This window comes from Mastigoproctus giganteus, chromosome 14 (genome assembly GCF_048544385.1).
Source record: "Mastigoproctus giganteus isolate SK-2022 chromosome 14, ASM4854438v1, whole genome shotgun sequence".
Lineage (NCBI taxonomy): Eukaryota > Metazoa > Arthropoda > Arachnida > Uropygi > Thelyphonidae > Mastigoproctus > Mastigoproctus giganteus.
Genome location: NC_143588.1, coordinates 21,630,253 through 21,644,170, shown reverse-complemented (window position 1 = coordinate 21,644,170; position 13,918 = coordinate 21,630,253). Strand labels below are relative to the sequence as shown.

The following is a 13,918-nucleotide window of genomic DNA, read 5'->3' as shown; positions in this document are numbered from 1 at the left end:
GTTATGTGATACGACATGAAAATAGTAGGCACTTTAAGCAATTTTGAATATGCCTAAAAAAAGACTATCAAACACACCAAGGATTGTAAAAAAACTAAAGTTTTTGGTCAGTGTTATTATATATACAGGGTGATTCACTACCAGTGCGACAAACTTGCAGGAGGTGTATGAGGCACAAAGACAAATCGGAATCACATAGCATTGCAGGGTCCGAAATGGCTTCGTCATGTGGTAGAGGACGTTGAATGGGAGGTCGCGTGAACAATGATCCCGCTGGAAGTCAGCATTTGCAAACCGTTTCTGTTGAAGAAACCAAGTAGCAAGAGTCCTCCGGAGTGGATAATCCGCAGGCTCCAATGATTGGACGCGTTGCAGATGGTATGAACTCATTTGGTTTGTTGACAGTATCCTCCATACAGTGGATTGGGAAATACCCAATCGTTGGCCTATCGCTCGAGTACTCGTACTCGGATTGCCTTCTGCAAGATGTAGGACATTCTCCTCATTGTCTGGCGTCCTCGTCGTTCGCTCTCGATTCATGGTACCTCTCGTGAAACAACCAGTCTCACATAACCGTCTGTGCACATGTGCAAAAATCGTATGATGAGGAGCACGCCTGTGCGGGAAACGTTCCTGGTACAGGCGCAGAGTGGCACGCCTGTTACAGTCTGCAGCGCCATACGCGAGGTGCATGTCGGCCAGTTCAACATTTGAATACTCGTCTATCCTACTGCCTCGGGAACCGGTTCGCAAATGCTGACTTCCAGCGGGATCGCTGTTCACGCGACCTCCCGTTCAACGTCCTCTACCGCATGACGAAGGCATTTCGGACCCTGCAATGCTATGTGATTCCGATTCGTCTTTGTGCCCCCTACACCTCCTGCAAGTTTGTCGCACTGGTAGTGAATCACCCTGTGTGTATATATATATATATATATATTTTTTTTTTTTTTAATTAATATTATATTTGACATTCAAATGATAAATGAAAATTTTGCATGATTAAAGGCCAATTTGAATTTGCTTATATAATATAGAAACAATCTCTCAAAAAAGAGCAGTCTGTAGCAAGAGAATAATCATTATTAATTAATGAGAAATGACAAATCAGTCAACTAAGTTAGTTGATTGATTTGTCATAATCACCGATTATAACCTCTTTATCATGCTAATCATTAGCCATAGTCCGTTGTCTCTAGCATTGAGTAAAAAAATAAATGTGAAGTCTAATTTAAATTATTGATCCATTAAATTGTAATGCTGCTAACACAAGTACCTCGTGTTGCACAACTAATAAGTGGCACTTCCCTAAAAATGAAAATATTTTGTTGTCAATTATTAGTAATGTGATTCCTCTCCCCTCAGCACCATTGGGGCTTATTGGAAGGCTAGGTATATCATCAGCACACCATCTGACAGCCAAAAGATGATTTAGTTTACAATACGAAAGATACCAAAAGGTGTGAAAGCTTGTTTTCAAAATTGTTTAATTAATAAATGAATGCAAGTTACTGACAAGTTTTATGTGGGAGATATAAAAATTGGATCGTTTTACATATGTATGATACTGTGCTGTTAAGTAGATCATCACAAACCTCTGAATAAATTAAGTTTTTAGCAAATTCAGCATGAAAATTAGTTGTATAAAAACAAAATGTATGGGTTAGTGCAATCACATAATTTTTAAACATAGCGCAAACTACCCAAAGTAGGCAAATGGCATTGTTTTAATACCATCACCGAAATGGCACCCTTTCGTGGTTTTTTGGCCTCTCTTCAGTGGTTGCCTGGTGTTGCTAGACACCAGGGTACCTGCCCACCCACCAAAGGGAAGCCAGAAAGCCTTGAAACAATGCCATCTTGGGTGATGGTATCTGCCGAGAAGTGCAATATCGAGGTAGCACAATATGATGGCAACTCGTGAAGGTTTTCACAATATTGAGATATGAAATATAATTAAAATGATGCGATTGCACTAACCCAGTAAACTTCCATGTACCTTGAGGTTCTTGCCCAAGAATGCTTTTAATAAAAACAAAACTTATGGATGCTAAGGAAAATTTAGAGTGCAGAATTAACTAATCAAAAAATGGGACAGTAGTAATTTCATATATGAAAATAAGTTCTTTTTTCTGATACACCAGAAAAAAGCCTTTGAAGGAAGATGTGTATTAGAAATGAATGATTGAGAGTAAAGCAAGAGAGCAAAGCTTGTAAGAGAAATACAGTCAGATATATATTATTTAAGCTATATTTATTAATTATTTAATCAAATTTCATTTGTTGCATTGTGAAGGAAATTTAACTTGCCTGGTTTGAGGGAATTGACTCCTTTCCTTCTGTGAACAAAATTGGGTCCTGTTGTACAGTAATTAGGATTTAATGTTGTTGTTGTTGTAAGCATACATTGCTAGTTATGTAAAAATAGTTTATTAAAAATCATAAAACTTTTATGGAAAGTTTTATGATTATGGAACTATTATGGAAAGACCAAACACTACATTGGGTTTTACACTGAGTGGACAGAAATCATGGCATACCTACCTAGTAACAGGTAGACCCACCTTTCACCCGGATAGTCACATGGCAAGGCATTGAGTCCACTAGTTCACGAAAGCATTCTACAGGTATTTCCATCCAAGCTTGCTGCACTGCTGTCCGTAATTCCGTCGCATTCCTGGGTGGAGGATCCAAATCTCAAACAGACTTTCCACAGCATCCCAAAGATGCTTCACAAGGTTCGTGTCCAATGAACGGGGAGGCCATTCCATGGTGGTAAAGCTATGGGATGCTCTTTGAACCATGTTCTAGTCACACGGCTCTGTGGGGAAGGCGCATTGTCCTGCTGGAAGAGTCCATTGCCCTATGGATGCATAATGACCATAAAGGGATGCAGATGGTCTGCAAGAATGGACATATTCAGAGATGCATCTAAATATCAGTGGTCCCAAAGTGTGCCAGTTGAGCCTATCCCAGACTATTACTGACTGTCCACTTGCCTGAACAGCTCCTTGTTGACATGACGGGTGCATAGCTTCATGCAGTTTCCACCAGATACACACCCTCCCATCTGCTTGAAATAACTGGAAATCGGACCAGGAGACCCGTCTCCAATGTCCAGTGCCGATGTTCTTTCACACAGTTGAGGTGTGGAGTCCAGTGTCGTGGTGTTAGCAATGGGACTCTGGTGAGGTCGGCAGCTCCCATAACCTATTGCGGCTAATGATTGCCTGATGGTCTTGGTGGAGACAGTTCTGGCACCTCCCTCATAGAAGTCGGCAATGATTTGTGCCACTGTTGCTCTCTGATTGGCTGAAACAATGCGAGACAGACGTCGACGGCACATTTATCCACCACCTTTCTCTGCCCACACCACTGTTCACAATGAGATGTTATTCTGGAAATGGCGTATTCCCGATACACTCTTGATACTATCAAATGGGGATAGTGCAATTTCTGTACCACCTCTGCGATAGAGTGACCCATGCATCAGACACCCATTATCATCCCTCTTTCAAAGTAAAAAGGAGAAATAAGGGAATTACCATTCTACAACTTAGTGGTACTCACAAAACCTATCTGACCACACGTCCCACATCCTGAGAAGTTGTATTGGTCAACAGCGAGCAGATCAAGGGATATTCCCGATGCAAACAGTGGACTCTGATCAACCTTCTGCTGTAAGTTCGAGAATTAGGGAAGAGTGATTTTCTTTTACCCTGACAAATAATTTGTTTCGCAGAAGTGCATCATGCACAATTTTCCATAAACAGACTCTAGCTTGGACCTGCAGGAACGCAATATAAATCTGTACAGAGCAAATAAAAAAATAAAAATTGAACAACTTTTTCACGAAAGAGAAACCATTATGGGACAATATTACAGAAATGTCGCCAAATCTATGATTTCGGAGAGAAATCAAAAAATCTATGATTTCAGAGAGTTTCACTTCATGGGAGATATTACAGAAATTATTCTCCAATGGATCCAGAATCTTTCTACAGAACTTTGAAACAATCAGTAGAAAGCAGACTGCTTGATAGTAAAAATGCTAATTTGGCAGCGGCAGCCCGAGTACTTGATAGGAAACATTGGCTTGAAGATATTAACTCTCAACTGACATTTGGTGAGAATGAAGTTAGAAAATTGTCGATTAGGCTTCAGTTAAATGAAAGAGATACAATTCGTGGATTTCAGGAATACCTAATTGAAAAGGTGGTTTCAGAAGAATTGAAGCATTTGATGAACGCTCGGAGTATGATACCAATTTCATCAAGTGAATGTGAATGAGGATTTTCACAAATGAATCTGATCGTCAGCCCAACCAGAGCTTTGTTGATGACAAAATAATTTCTTCACTACTATTTCTTAAAATTGTTGGCCCAACACTGACATGCTTCAATCCAGCAAAATATGTCTATTCGTGGCTGCTTCGGAAACGTCATTCAGCAACAGACACAAAGAGTAAGAAAGAAAGTTAGCATAGTGTATCAGATGAGAACTTAATAAAAATTTGGAATTTTCTATAAAAACTTTATGAAATTATTTTTATTTATATTTTTATTTATATTTTTACTTATTACTTATTTTATTTATATTTTTACTTATTACTTATTTTACTCACATTTTTCTTATTTTATTTATTTTTTTATATACTTGTATAATAAATTTAGGCTTAATAAACTGTTGTGTTATAATTTGTTGTTCTTATTCCAAAAAAATTGCTACTGAAGTAACAATGTCAGGAAATAATTTTTTTAGTTTACTTTTTATATCTTTTTAATTTTAAATTTTTCCTGATAGCAAAGCATGGTATATATATATACACAGCAGATTCTCAATTTACCGGGATCAGATTAACTTCAAGACTCCAAATTTAAAAAAAAATCGACCAGAAATCATAAAATTCAAGTAATAACTAGAATAGGTATAAACAGATGTTTTGCAAGTCGTAAATAAGCGACAAGAAGCTGCATTATAAGTCATCATTGGGAGATTAGTGTACCTATTATCTTGCAACCCCCACTGTCTTCACCCCCTCTGCTAAAAGAAAAAAAAAGAGCAAGACCAAATGTTTAGTTTGTTTTAGTGTCGCGTTGATTGCTGTGTTCCATCACACTGGAAAAGGACAAATTTTGTTTCATTATTTATGTCAGGAATGTCGGAACTTTTTTTTTTTTTTTTGTTTCTTTGTTTATAAATCGCGAAAATGGTGGGCAAATGCAAGAGTTGCGCTTTCAATTAAACAAAAACTTCCAAATTATTCAAAAGTCTGAAAACGGTGCATCCATTAATTAAATGTCTAAAGAACCATTATAATGTTGTGTTGACCAAATCATATGCAACATTGTAAAAAATAAAGGGAAGCTATTAGATTTTAAATCGACATCGTAAAAAATAAATGCGTGTCCAATACACACTACTCGCATATTGGACATGCGAGTAGTGCGTGGTAAGTTTTTATCTATTGCCATACTTTTTGTGTAGGTTGCTAAACATTTTTCGATACAGTAAGTCCCGACTTACATAGCTTCGTACGTATGTTACGTTATTTATATGACTGAAGATTGCAGTGAAGGGGAAACACGTTTCACCATAATAATGTAAAAATCCACAAAATTCCAGCTATCAGTATTATCGCAAATTCAATAAGATTGAGCTTACTACCTGTTTATAATTGATTACACTAACAGAAAAGACCAATATACCGGAAAGTGCAAATTGTTTTTATTGTTTTATGGCAGTGACCTCCAGAAATGTGCTTTAGTAAAATTCGAGATTTTTAGTGAGTTTTTGCCTTAGCCCTGTGAAGTTCTTTTCGGAAAATTTTGACCGTTATCATTGTGCCTACTAAGAGAATTGTGACAGCGGTACTAGTAAATCTGTCAAGAAAAGGAAAGCGATCAAGTTGGATCAGAAAATTAAAATAATAAGGATGTATGAAAATGGCCAAACATCAACAAGTATCGGGCAGAATTCGGATTTGTCAGTGGAAACGGTGAACACAATAAAGAAGAAAGGCAAAATACCAGAAGCGGTGAAGCCATCGACACTAAAAGTCAACTATAATAACCAAGGCTACAAAATACAAATCAGTTTTTCCAGTACAATAACATGTGGCGCCTCCGTAGCCAGGTGGGAAGGAGCAGCAGTGCGTAGCACACGCTTCTTGATTAGACCGGGGTTCGAGCCCGTCACCACCAAATACGGAGGATGCGGAAAGGTCAGGGAATGACCACCGCATATCCCGGAGCAATATGGCCTTAGTTGCTAATGCTCCTAAAAAGCAAATAACAAACAAACAAACAAACAAACAATAACATGTGTTTTTTTATTCCTTTCATGTTTTCTTTTCTTATGTGCCACTCCGGCTACTTCACCGCCATCCCCAGATAGTTTTTAACACATTTCACCATAATAACGTAAAAACCCACAGAATTCCAGCTATCGGTATTATAGCAAATGCAATAAGATCGAATTTACTACCCGTTTATAATTGATTACGCTAACAGAAAAGACCAGTAAACCGGAAAGTGCAAATTGTTTTTATTGTTTTATGGCAATGACCTCCAGAAATGTGCTTTAGTAAAATGCAAGCTTTTTAGTGAGTTTTTGCCTTAACCCTGTGAAGTTCTTTTCAGAAAACTTAATTTTGACCATTATCATTGTGCCGACTAAGAGAATAAGTGACAGCGGTACTAATAAATCTATCAAGAAAAGGAACGCGATCAAGTTGGATCAGAAAATTAAAATAATAAGGATGTATGAAAATGGCCAAATGTCAACAAGTATCGTGCAGAATTCAGATTTGTTGGTGGAAACGTTGAACACAATAAAGAAGAAAGACAGAATACCAGAAGCGGTGAAGCCATCGGCACCAAAAGTCAACTATAATAACCAAGGCTGCGAAATACAAATCAGTTTTTGCAGTACAATAACATGCGTTTTTTATTCCTTTTATGTTTTCTTTTCTTATGTGCCACTCCAGCTACTTCACTGCCATCCCCAGATAAAGTTTTTAATTGAACTAATTAAAAAATACATAACGATATTTCTTCATTCTTCTGAGGATATTATATGGATTTTGTGATTTTGGCATATCAGGGATATAGTAGCAATATTTTATTAGTTATTCCCGAGTTATGTAAAACTTGACTTACATAAGAAGTCCCAGAACGTATCTCTTACGTTTGTCAACTTACTGTATTTTTGGATTAACTGGGAAATCGGTTATCCAGGAATTTTTTTTTTTTACCATCTATCCCGGAAAATCAAGAGTTTACTCTATATATAACTATATAGTAAGATTAACAAGAAACAGAAAGGTGAATTTCCTTCCTGGAACTCTGCCTACTTCTTGTAGTGCAAAAGTTTCACAATACAAATAAATAAAGAAAATTGTATTTAAAACCTAAAGAAAACTATTTGCTTTGCGCACTCAATATATACCACGTTTGGAAATCACTTGGTCACACTAATAATCGCATAATTGCACCATTTTTATTCTATCTTGTGCAGTTATATAAAGATTTACAGATTAAGTTAGCCGTTGTTAAATTAAAAAAGTCTAGAAAAATGAGTGCATTTACCATACTGTTTTGTCTGTTATGTTATGCCACATCCTTCGACTAACGGGAACAAACATTCCATTTGTCAAAGATGGAATAAAAGTAGTGCATTTATTTATTTAAAAATATATATATATATATACTGTATATATATATTTTTTATTATTATTATTTTTTCCATGTCATTAATAATTCAAATGTTTGTTACTTGCATTGCTTCATAAAAATCATATATTAGCAGTATTTATGGATACCACTGCCCTTATCATGAAGCAAGTGGATGCTGTCCGTATCAAGAAAACATAGGTTAATGCCCAATTTTAATTTCTCATCAAATTCAGCCATTCATCTCCTCCCAAATGGCCTATGCATGAAGTACTATCCAGTCAGAAACAATAATGATGGTATGCTGCTGCAACAGGATCTAGAAAAATTAGGCAATTCAGCTGAGAAATGGCAGTTGAGATTTAACATTGACAAATGCAAAGTACTGCATATGGGTAGCAGTAATCCCAAATTAACATACCAACTGTGTGGTACTACACTCAAAGTAGTGGAAAATTAAAAGGACTTGGGAGTAATTGTGCAGTTAGATATGTTCTCTGAGCAGTGCAAAGAGGCTGCCAGAACATCATAGGGGTTTTTGTCAATGATATACAGGAATTTTGTTAGCATGGATAAGGAGGTTATAATTCCATTGTATACAATGGAATATAGGCAATGATCAAGGCACATCTTGGGTACTGCATACAGATCAGGAGGCCTCATTTTACATAGGTTGTACAGCTGCTGAAGCGGGTACAAATAAGGGCAATGAGATTGGTGAGGGGAGCAATGGGGGCCCTCTTGCCTAGAAAGGCTTCAAATTGCAGCATCTGGAGACTGATCTTATTGAGGTCTTTAAGACTTTGAATGGACTGAACAAGCTGGTGAGATTCTTCCTCTTGCTTAGACTACACACATTGGCGAGTCCGTAGCCAGGTGGGAAGGAGCAGCAGTGTGTAGCACACGCTTCTTGATTAGACCGGGGTTCAAGCCCGTCACCACCAAATACGGAGGATGTGGAAAGGTCAGGGAATGACCACCGCATATCTTGGAGCAATATGGCCTTAGTTGCTAATGCTCCTAAAAACCAAACAAACAAACAAATTAGACTACACATGAAGGGTCATAAATTCAAATTGAGGAAGGATGGTTGCAAAATAGATGTGCAGAAGTTTGCTTTTATCCGATAGGTGGTTGATTGCTGAAACAAACATTTTTCTGATGCTGTGGAAGTGGATAGCGTGAATAAATTCAAGAAAGAACTAGACAAACTGTTGGAAAGGGTGGATAGATGAAATGGGAAGGGTTTTTTTGTATGATGCTGTATAAGTTTGCTTTCTTGCATCTTTTGCCACTACTAATATTTAAATAGATCTAGGAACATCATTCATCTCATGGAAGTGAAACTCTTCAGATACCAGTGACTTCCTGTTAAAGGCACCTCCATAGCCAGGTGGGCAGGAGTGGCAGCATAGCACACACTTCTTGATTAGACCGAGGTTTGAGCCCATGACCACCAAATACGGAGGATGCGGAAAGGTCAGGTCAAGGTCTGCATATTCCCGGAGCAATATGACCTTTGTTGCTAATGCTCCTAAAAACCAAAACAACAACAACAACAACTTCCTGTTAAGTTTAATGAAGCATTACTTAAATGTACTAATTTTCTGTATTGTGATTTACTTATTTTAAAATAGCTAATTAGTCTGTTAATTCTTATGTAACTGTGCAAGAAAGAATTAAAGTAGTGCATTTTTAAAAAAGAAATATTAATTCAGTGTTCTTTGTTTTCCTAATAGTTTAAGTTTTTGTCGCTTGCATGTTGTACAAATTTTATATTACCAAAATGACTGTGGACTTTTTCAATATGACAACATCCCATATGGGGGTGGTTGTGCAGGCAGATATGAAGTTTTCTGAGCAGTGCAGACGGGCTACAAGAGTAGCTCATGTTGTATTGTCGATGATATATATATAGGAATTTTTCTAGCAGGGATAAGGAGGTGATTATTCCCTTGTATAAGGCAATGGTCAGGCGTACTGACCATTGACTAGAGTACTGTATACAGGCCTGGAGGCCTCATTTCAAGAAGGATGTAGAGCTGCTGGAACGAGTACAGAGAAGGGCATCAAGATTAGTGAATGGAACAAAGGGGTGCTCTTACGAAGAAAGGCTTAAGTTTTGCAAATTACAGTGTCTGGAGACTAGGCACCAGCGAGGTGATCTGATAGAGGTGTATAAAGCTTTGAATGGTTTGAGCATGCTCAATGTTGATGGGATTCTTCCTCTTGCTCATAATAATCACCTGAGAGGGCATAAATTCAAACTGAGGAAAGACAGATGTAGGATAGACGTGCAGAAATTTGCCTTTAGCCAGCGGGTGGTTGGTTGGTGGAACAGACTTCCATCCCTTGTCGTGGAAGTTGATAGCCTAAATAAGTTTAAAGCTCAGCTGGACAGGTATTTCGAATGAACAGAGGGGTGAAGTGGAAGTGGTTATTTTTTATTTATTTATTTATTTTATTTTTTATTTTTTTATTTTTTTTTTGTTTTGGCTGATGCTTCATAAGCTTGCTTTCTTGCATCAAATGCCTCTACTAATGCTAATATCACATGCCTGCATTGTGCAGGAATTGTTCAAAATCATGTCCAAGCATTTTGCATGCTCCACCAAATCCCTGAACATTGATCATTTGTGGGATGCTGTGGAACACGGCATTCACCAGTGCCTTCCTCTGTTGCCAAACTCAGGCATCCTTCTGTCCAGCTGGTTCGGGATACCCAAGAACACCTTTCATAGTCTCGTGGAACCAACGCCATGCTGTGTGAAAGTGGTTATCACAGCAAAAGGCAGCACAGCACATTACTAGGCAGTCATAATGTTTTGACTTATGAGCAATATGCCAAGTATAAAATCCTAAAATTGAATTAAAGGCACAGCTCAGCGTTAAAAAGACAAATTAATGCCTAGATATTTACAATTTATTACATGCATATTTACAGAAATAGACATTGTTGCTTACTTTAAAAATGCAAGAATTTGTTCATCCTCTTCAGATGTAAACAGTTCGTGAAGTTCATTGGGAATTATGCTTTTGAGTACTTTGAGTTCTTGAAAAACAAATTTTCAAGATTGTTAATTTCTTATAGCAAAATACACTTCTGTATTGAGGTACTGTTTACAGGGGAAACTAATTTGCAGTAGTGTACTAAACAGGCAATACAGTATAACTCAGTTTTATAATCAAAGCCCTCCCACATACATATAACATCAGTAACAGCAATGTTATGCTACATCGCCTTCTATGCCTGTAGGTTTTGGAGTCATTATCTTCTACATGAGGGAGTATTGTATACACTTGCTGTTTACTGTGCAATGTAATTAAATGTCACAGTGTAGACTTTTAAAAGAAACAGCAAAAATAATTGAATTACAAAGTAGACAGTTGAAAAAGATATATAATTAAACGACTTATATTCCGGAATTTACATTAATCACCTCATTCTCTGCAGTACTCTGAGAATGAATTATTATACACTTCCAAGAATTAAAAATGTATACATATAAATTGGCCATTATATAATATAGATCTTGTTAAATGGACATATAATATTTTTAATGATAGACAGTGAGAAGAAAACTAAAAATAAAAGTCATCTGTAAGTTTATGATTAGCTCAGCAATTTTTAGGTGTGTTAGCATATACAGTCAGTCCTCGTATAACACGTGTTTACACTACACAAATTCGATCATACACGATTTATAATAGGGAAACGATATCGTATATAACACGAACCAAATTTGCTTATGCACGATTCGCCTTTGTGTTTACAAGAAATGGCAGTCAAAAGCAGAATCACCCCAACTGAACGCAACATTGATAGGAATGAAGAGAAGATTCTGAAAATGTATTTGTTTTTTCATATTAGTGAAGGGGGAAACACATTTCACCATAATAACATAAAAACCCACACAATTCCAGCTATCGGTATTATTGCAAATGCAATTAGATCAGTTTACTACCCATTTATAACAGATTCCACTAGCAGGAATACAACTGGAAATTATTTTTATTGTTTTATGGTAGTAACCTCAGAAATGTGAGCTAGTGAGGTGTTAATAGTTTCTCTGCCTTTACGGTGTTGTTTATTCAGTTGCTACATGCACGCAGCTTTGTTTATGTGTATCAGGCATGCCTCTTCATTTGTAATTGTGCTTTATTCCCTAAAAATGAGGAAAATACTTAAAATGTATGAAAAGGAAGCGTCCTGGTGAAGACACTACAGATTCAGAGAGAAAAAGAAAAGCAATATCGATAGACAGAAGTGGACTGGGTCAAAAATTCTTACCCAGGAAAATTTGTAGCGGCCTCATACTAGCATTTATGGCCAAAATCACACTGGCCTCCGGCCCACCAAGGTTTCCACAGTAAGGCTTATGGCCAGTCCGCCTCTGTCAATAGAGAAAAAATATGAAATTGTGAAACACTGAGCGAAATGAAAGACCATGTGATACTGCACGTGCTACAGGCCTAAACGAGGCAACGCCGAGAATTAGAAAGAATGCAGAGAAAATAAAAACAACTTTCATAGCAGGAACAACTCAAAGTGTAATAAAATCCATTAGATCAAGGTACAAAGAATTGGAAGAGATGGAACTGCTGTCATTTGTTTGGATAGAAGATCAAACAAAGAACAAGTTTGCTTACGATAGAAGCAAAAGCATTAGCAATATTTTATTATGTAATAGTCGTAATAAAATACATAAGTGTTTTATTACGATTATTTATTGTGTTTGGTAATGTTTTGGTAACAAATGTGTGTTCAATCTTGAGTGGTCAGCACCTAACCCTATTTTTCCCATACGGCCTGTTATTTAATATTGCACGAGGGTTTCTAGGAACACAACTATCATGCTATACGAGGACTGACTGTATGTGTGATGCACCCATTGTCTTCACTGTATCTATCCACGTGTAACTCAGCTCACAGCTGATGGATTTTCATGCAATTTTCTATTTGGGCTTTATAAAAGATTTGTTGATCCATCCCAAATTTCATAAAAATTGGACCAGAGAAATTCAGCAGTTATTTCTTTTGTCTGTCTGCTTGTTATAGCTTGCCTCTCAGTGGATGGATTTTCATGAAATTTTATATTTTGGCATTTTAGAATTATTTGTCGAGCTTTCCCAAGTTTTGTTAAAATTGGACCAATCCAGCAATTATAATTCCCCCCCCCCACCCTCCTACATACCAAATAGCTGTTCATATAAACTGACACACTGGATATTTTGTTTATTATGATATACTGATTGGGGAGATGAATGGTAGAAAAAATATTCTCAGTTCATGCGCAAAAGTCAGCTTTTTGCCTTTTTTTTTTTTTGTTATAAATCATGAATTATTACTTTTCATGTTACATCTGAAATGTAATGCACTTATGTGCAATAACTGAAAATATGTTTATACGTGTTTTCAGTTTTATTAGGTATTGCATTTTTCATTGTGTTGTGTGTGATTAATGTGTTCTACATTTAATAAATATTTAGTTATAATTCTTGAACTTAATATAATATTTACTTTGCTAACATTCGTAGATTCATAATGGACCTCCACATAGCTCTAATTTTGGCTATTCCTATGCTAAAAGACTTATTGATGTACAAAATCATGCCTATCATGTTCAACACGGGTGTAATTTTACAGCAGTTATTCCAACAAATGTCTTTGGTCCTTACGATAATTTTAATCTTGAGGATGGTCATGTATTACCTGGTTTAATTAACAAAACTTATATAGCACAAAGTAAGTATTCACTTTTATGACTTATTTTTAGAAGATGTTACATCTAATTAAAAACTATTGTGATTTAGGTTTATGATTTGCAGTGTGATTTGATTTCTGAATTTTAATCCTTAAGTAGGTAAAGCTCTGGGTAAACCCTTCTGGTTATAAAACCTCTTGCAAAATCAAAAGTGGTCACTTGTGCTGTGACTTTCTGTGAAAATTCACCATTCATTCAACCTTGATATAAGAATTTGTTACTAAAAAATACTTTGTAAGTTCATTAGATATCTTCATATCCAGTTTTATTAGTCTTGATAAAAGGCTGTTTAAAGGACTCGACGACTCGACTGATTGCTCCATTATATCAAGCTTTATATGAGTAGTAAAAATTATTTATGGAGAATGGAATACCCCCCCCAAGTTAATCAAATAGCTGATGTCAGTAAGGTTCACACAAAAGGAGTTTCAAAACATCATGTATAAAAAATTGCCAAAGAAAGGCACAAAAAAAAATGAA

At 36.5% G+C, this 13,918-nt stretch overlaps 1 protein-coding gene across 1 annotated transcript in view; it reads left to right on the top strand.

The window, feature by feature from the left end:
• Window positions 1–13,918, top strand: part of Gmer (GDP-L-fucose synthase-like protein) — a 119,981-nt gene that overhangs the window by 63,942 nt on the left and 42,121 nt on the right. The window contains exon 5 of the mRNA XM_090388255.1: window positions 13,212–13,419. Within this exon, the coding sequence (XP_090244381.1) occupies window positions 13,212–13,419 (208 nt within the window). The remainder of the gene's footprint in view (window positions 1–13,211; window positions 13,420–13,918) is intronic.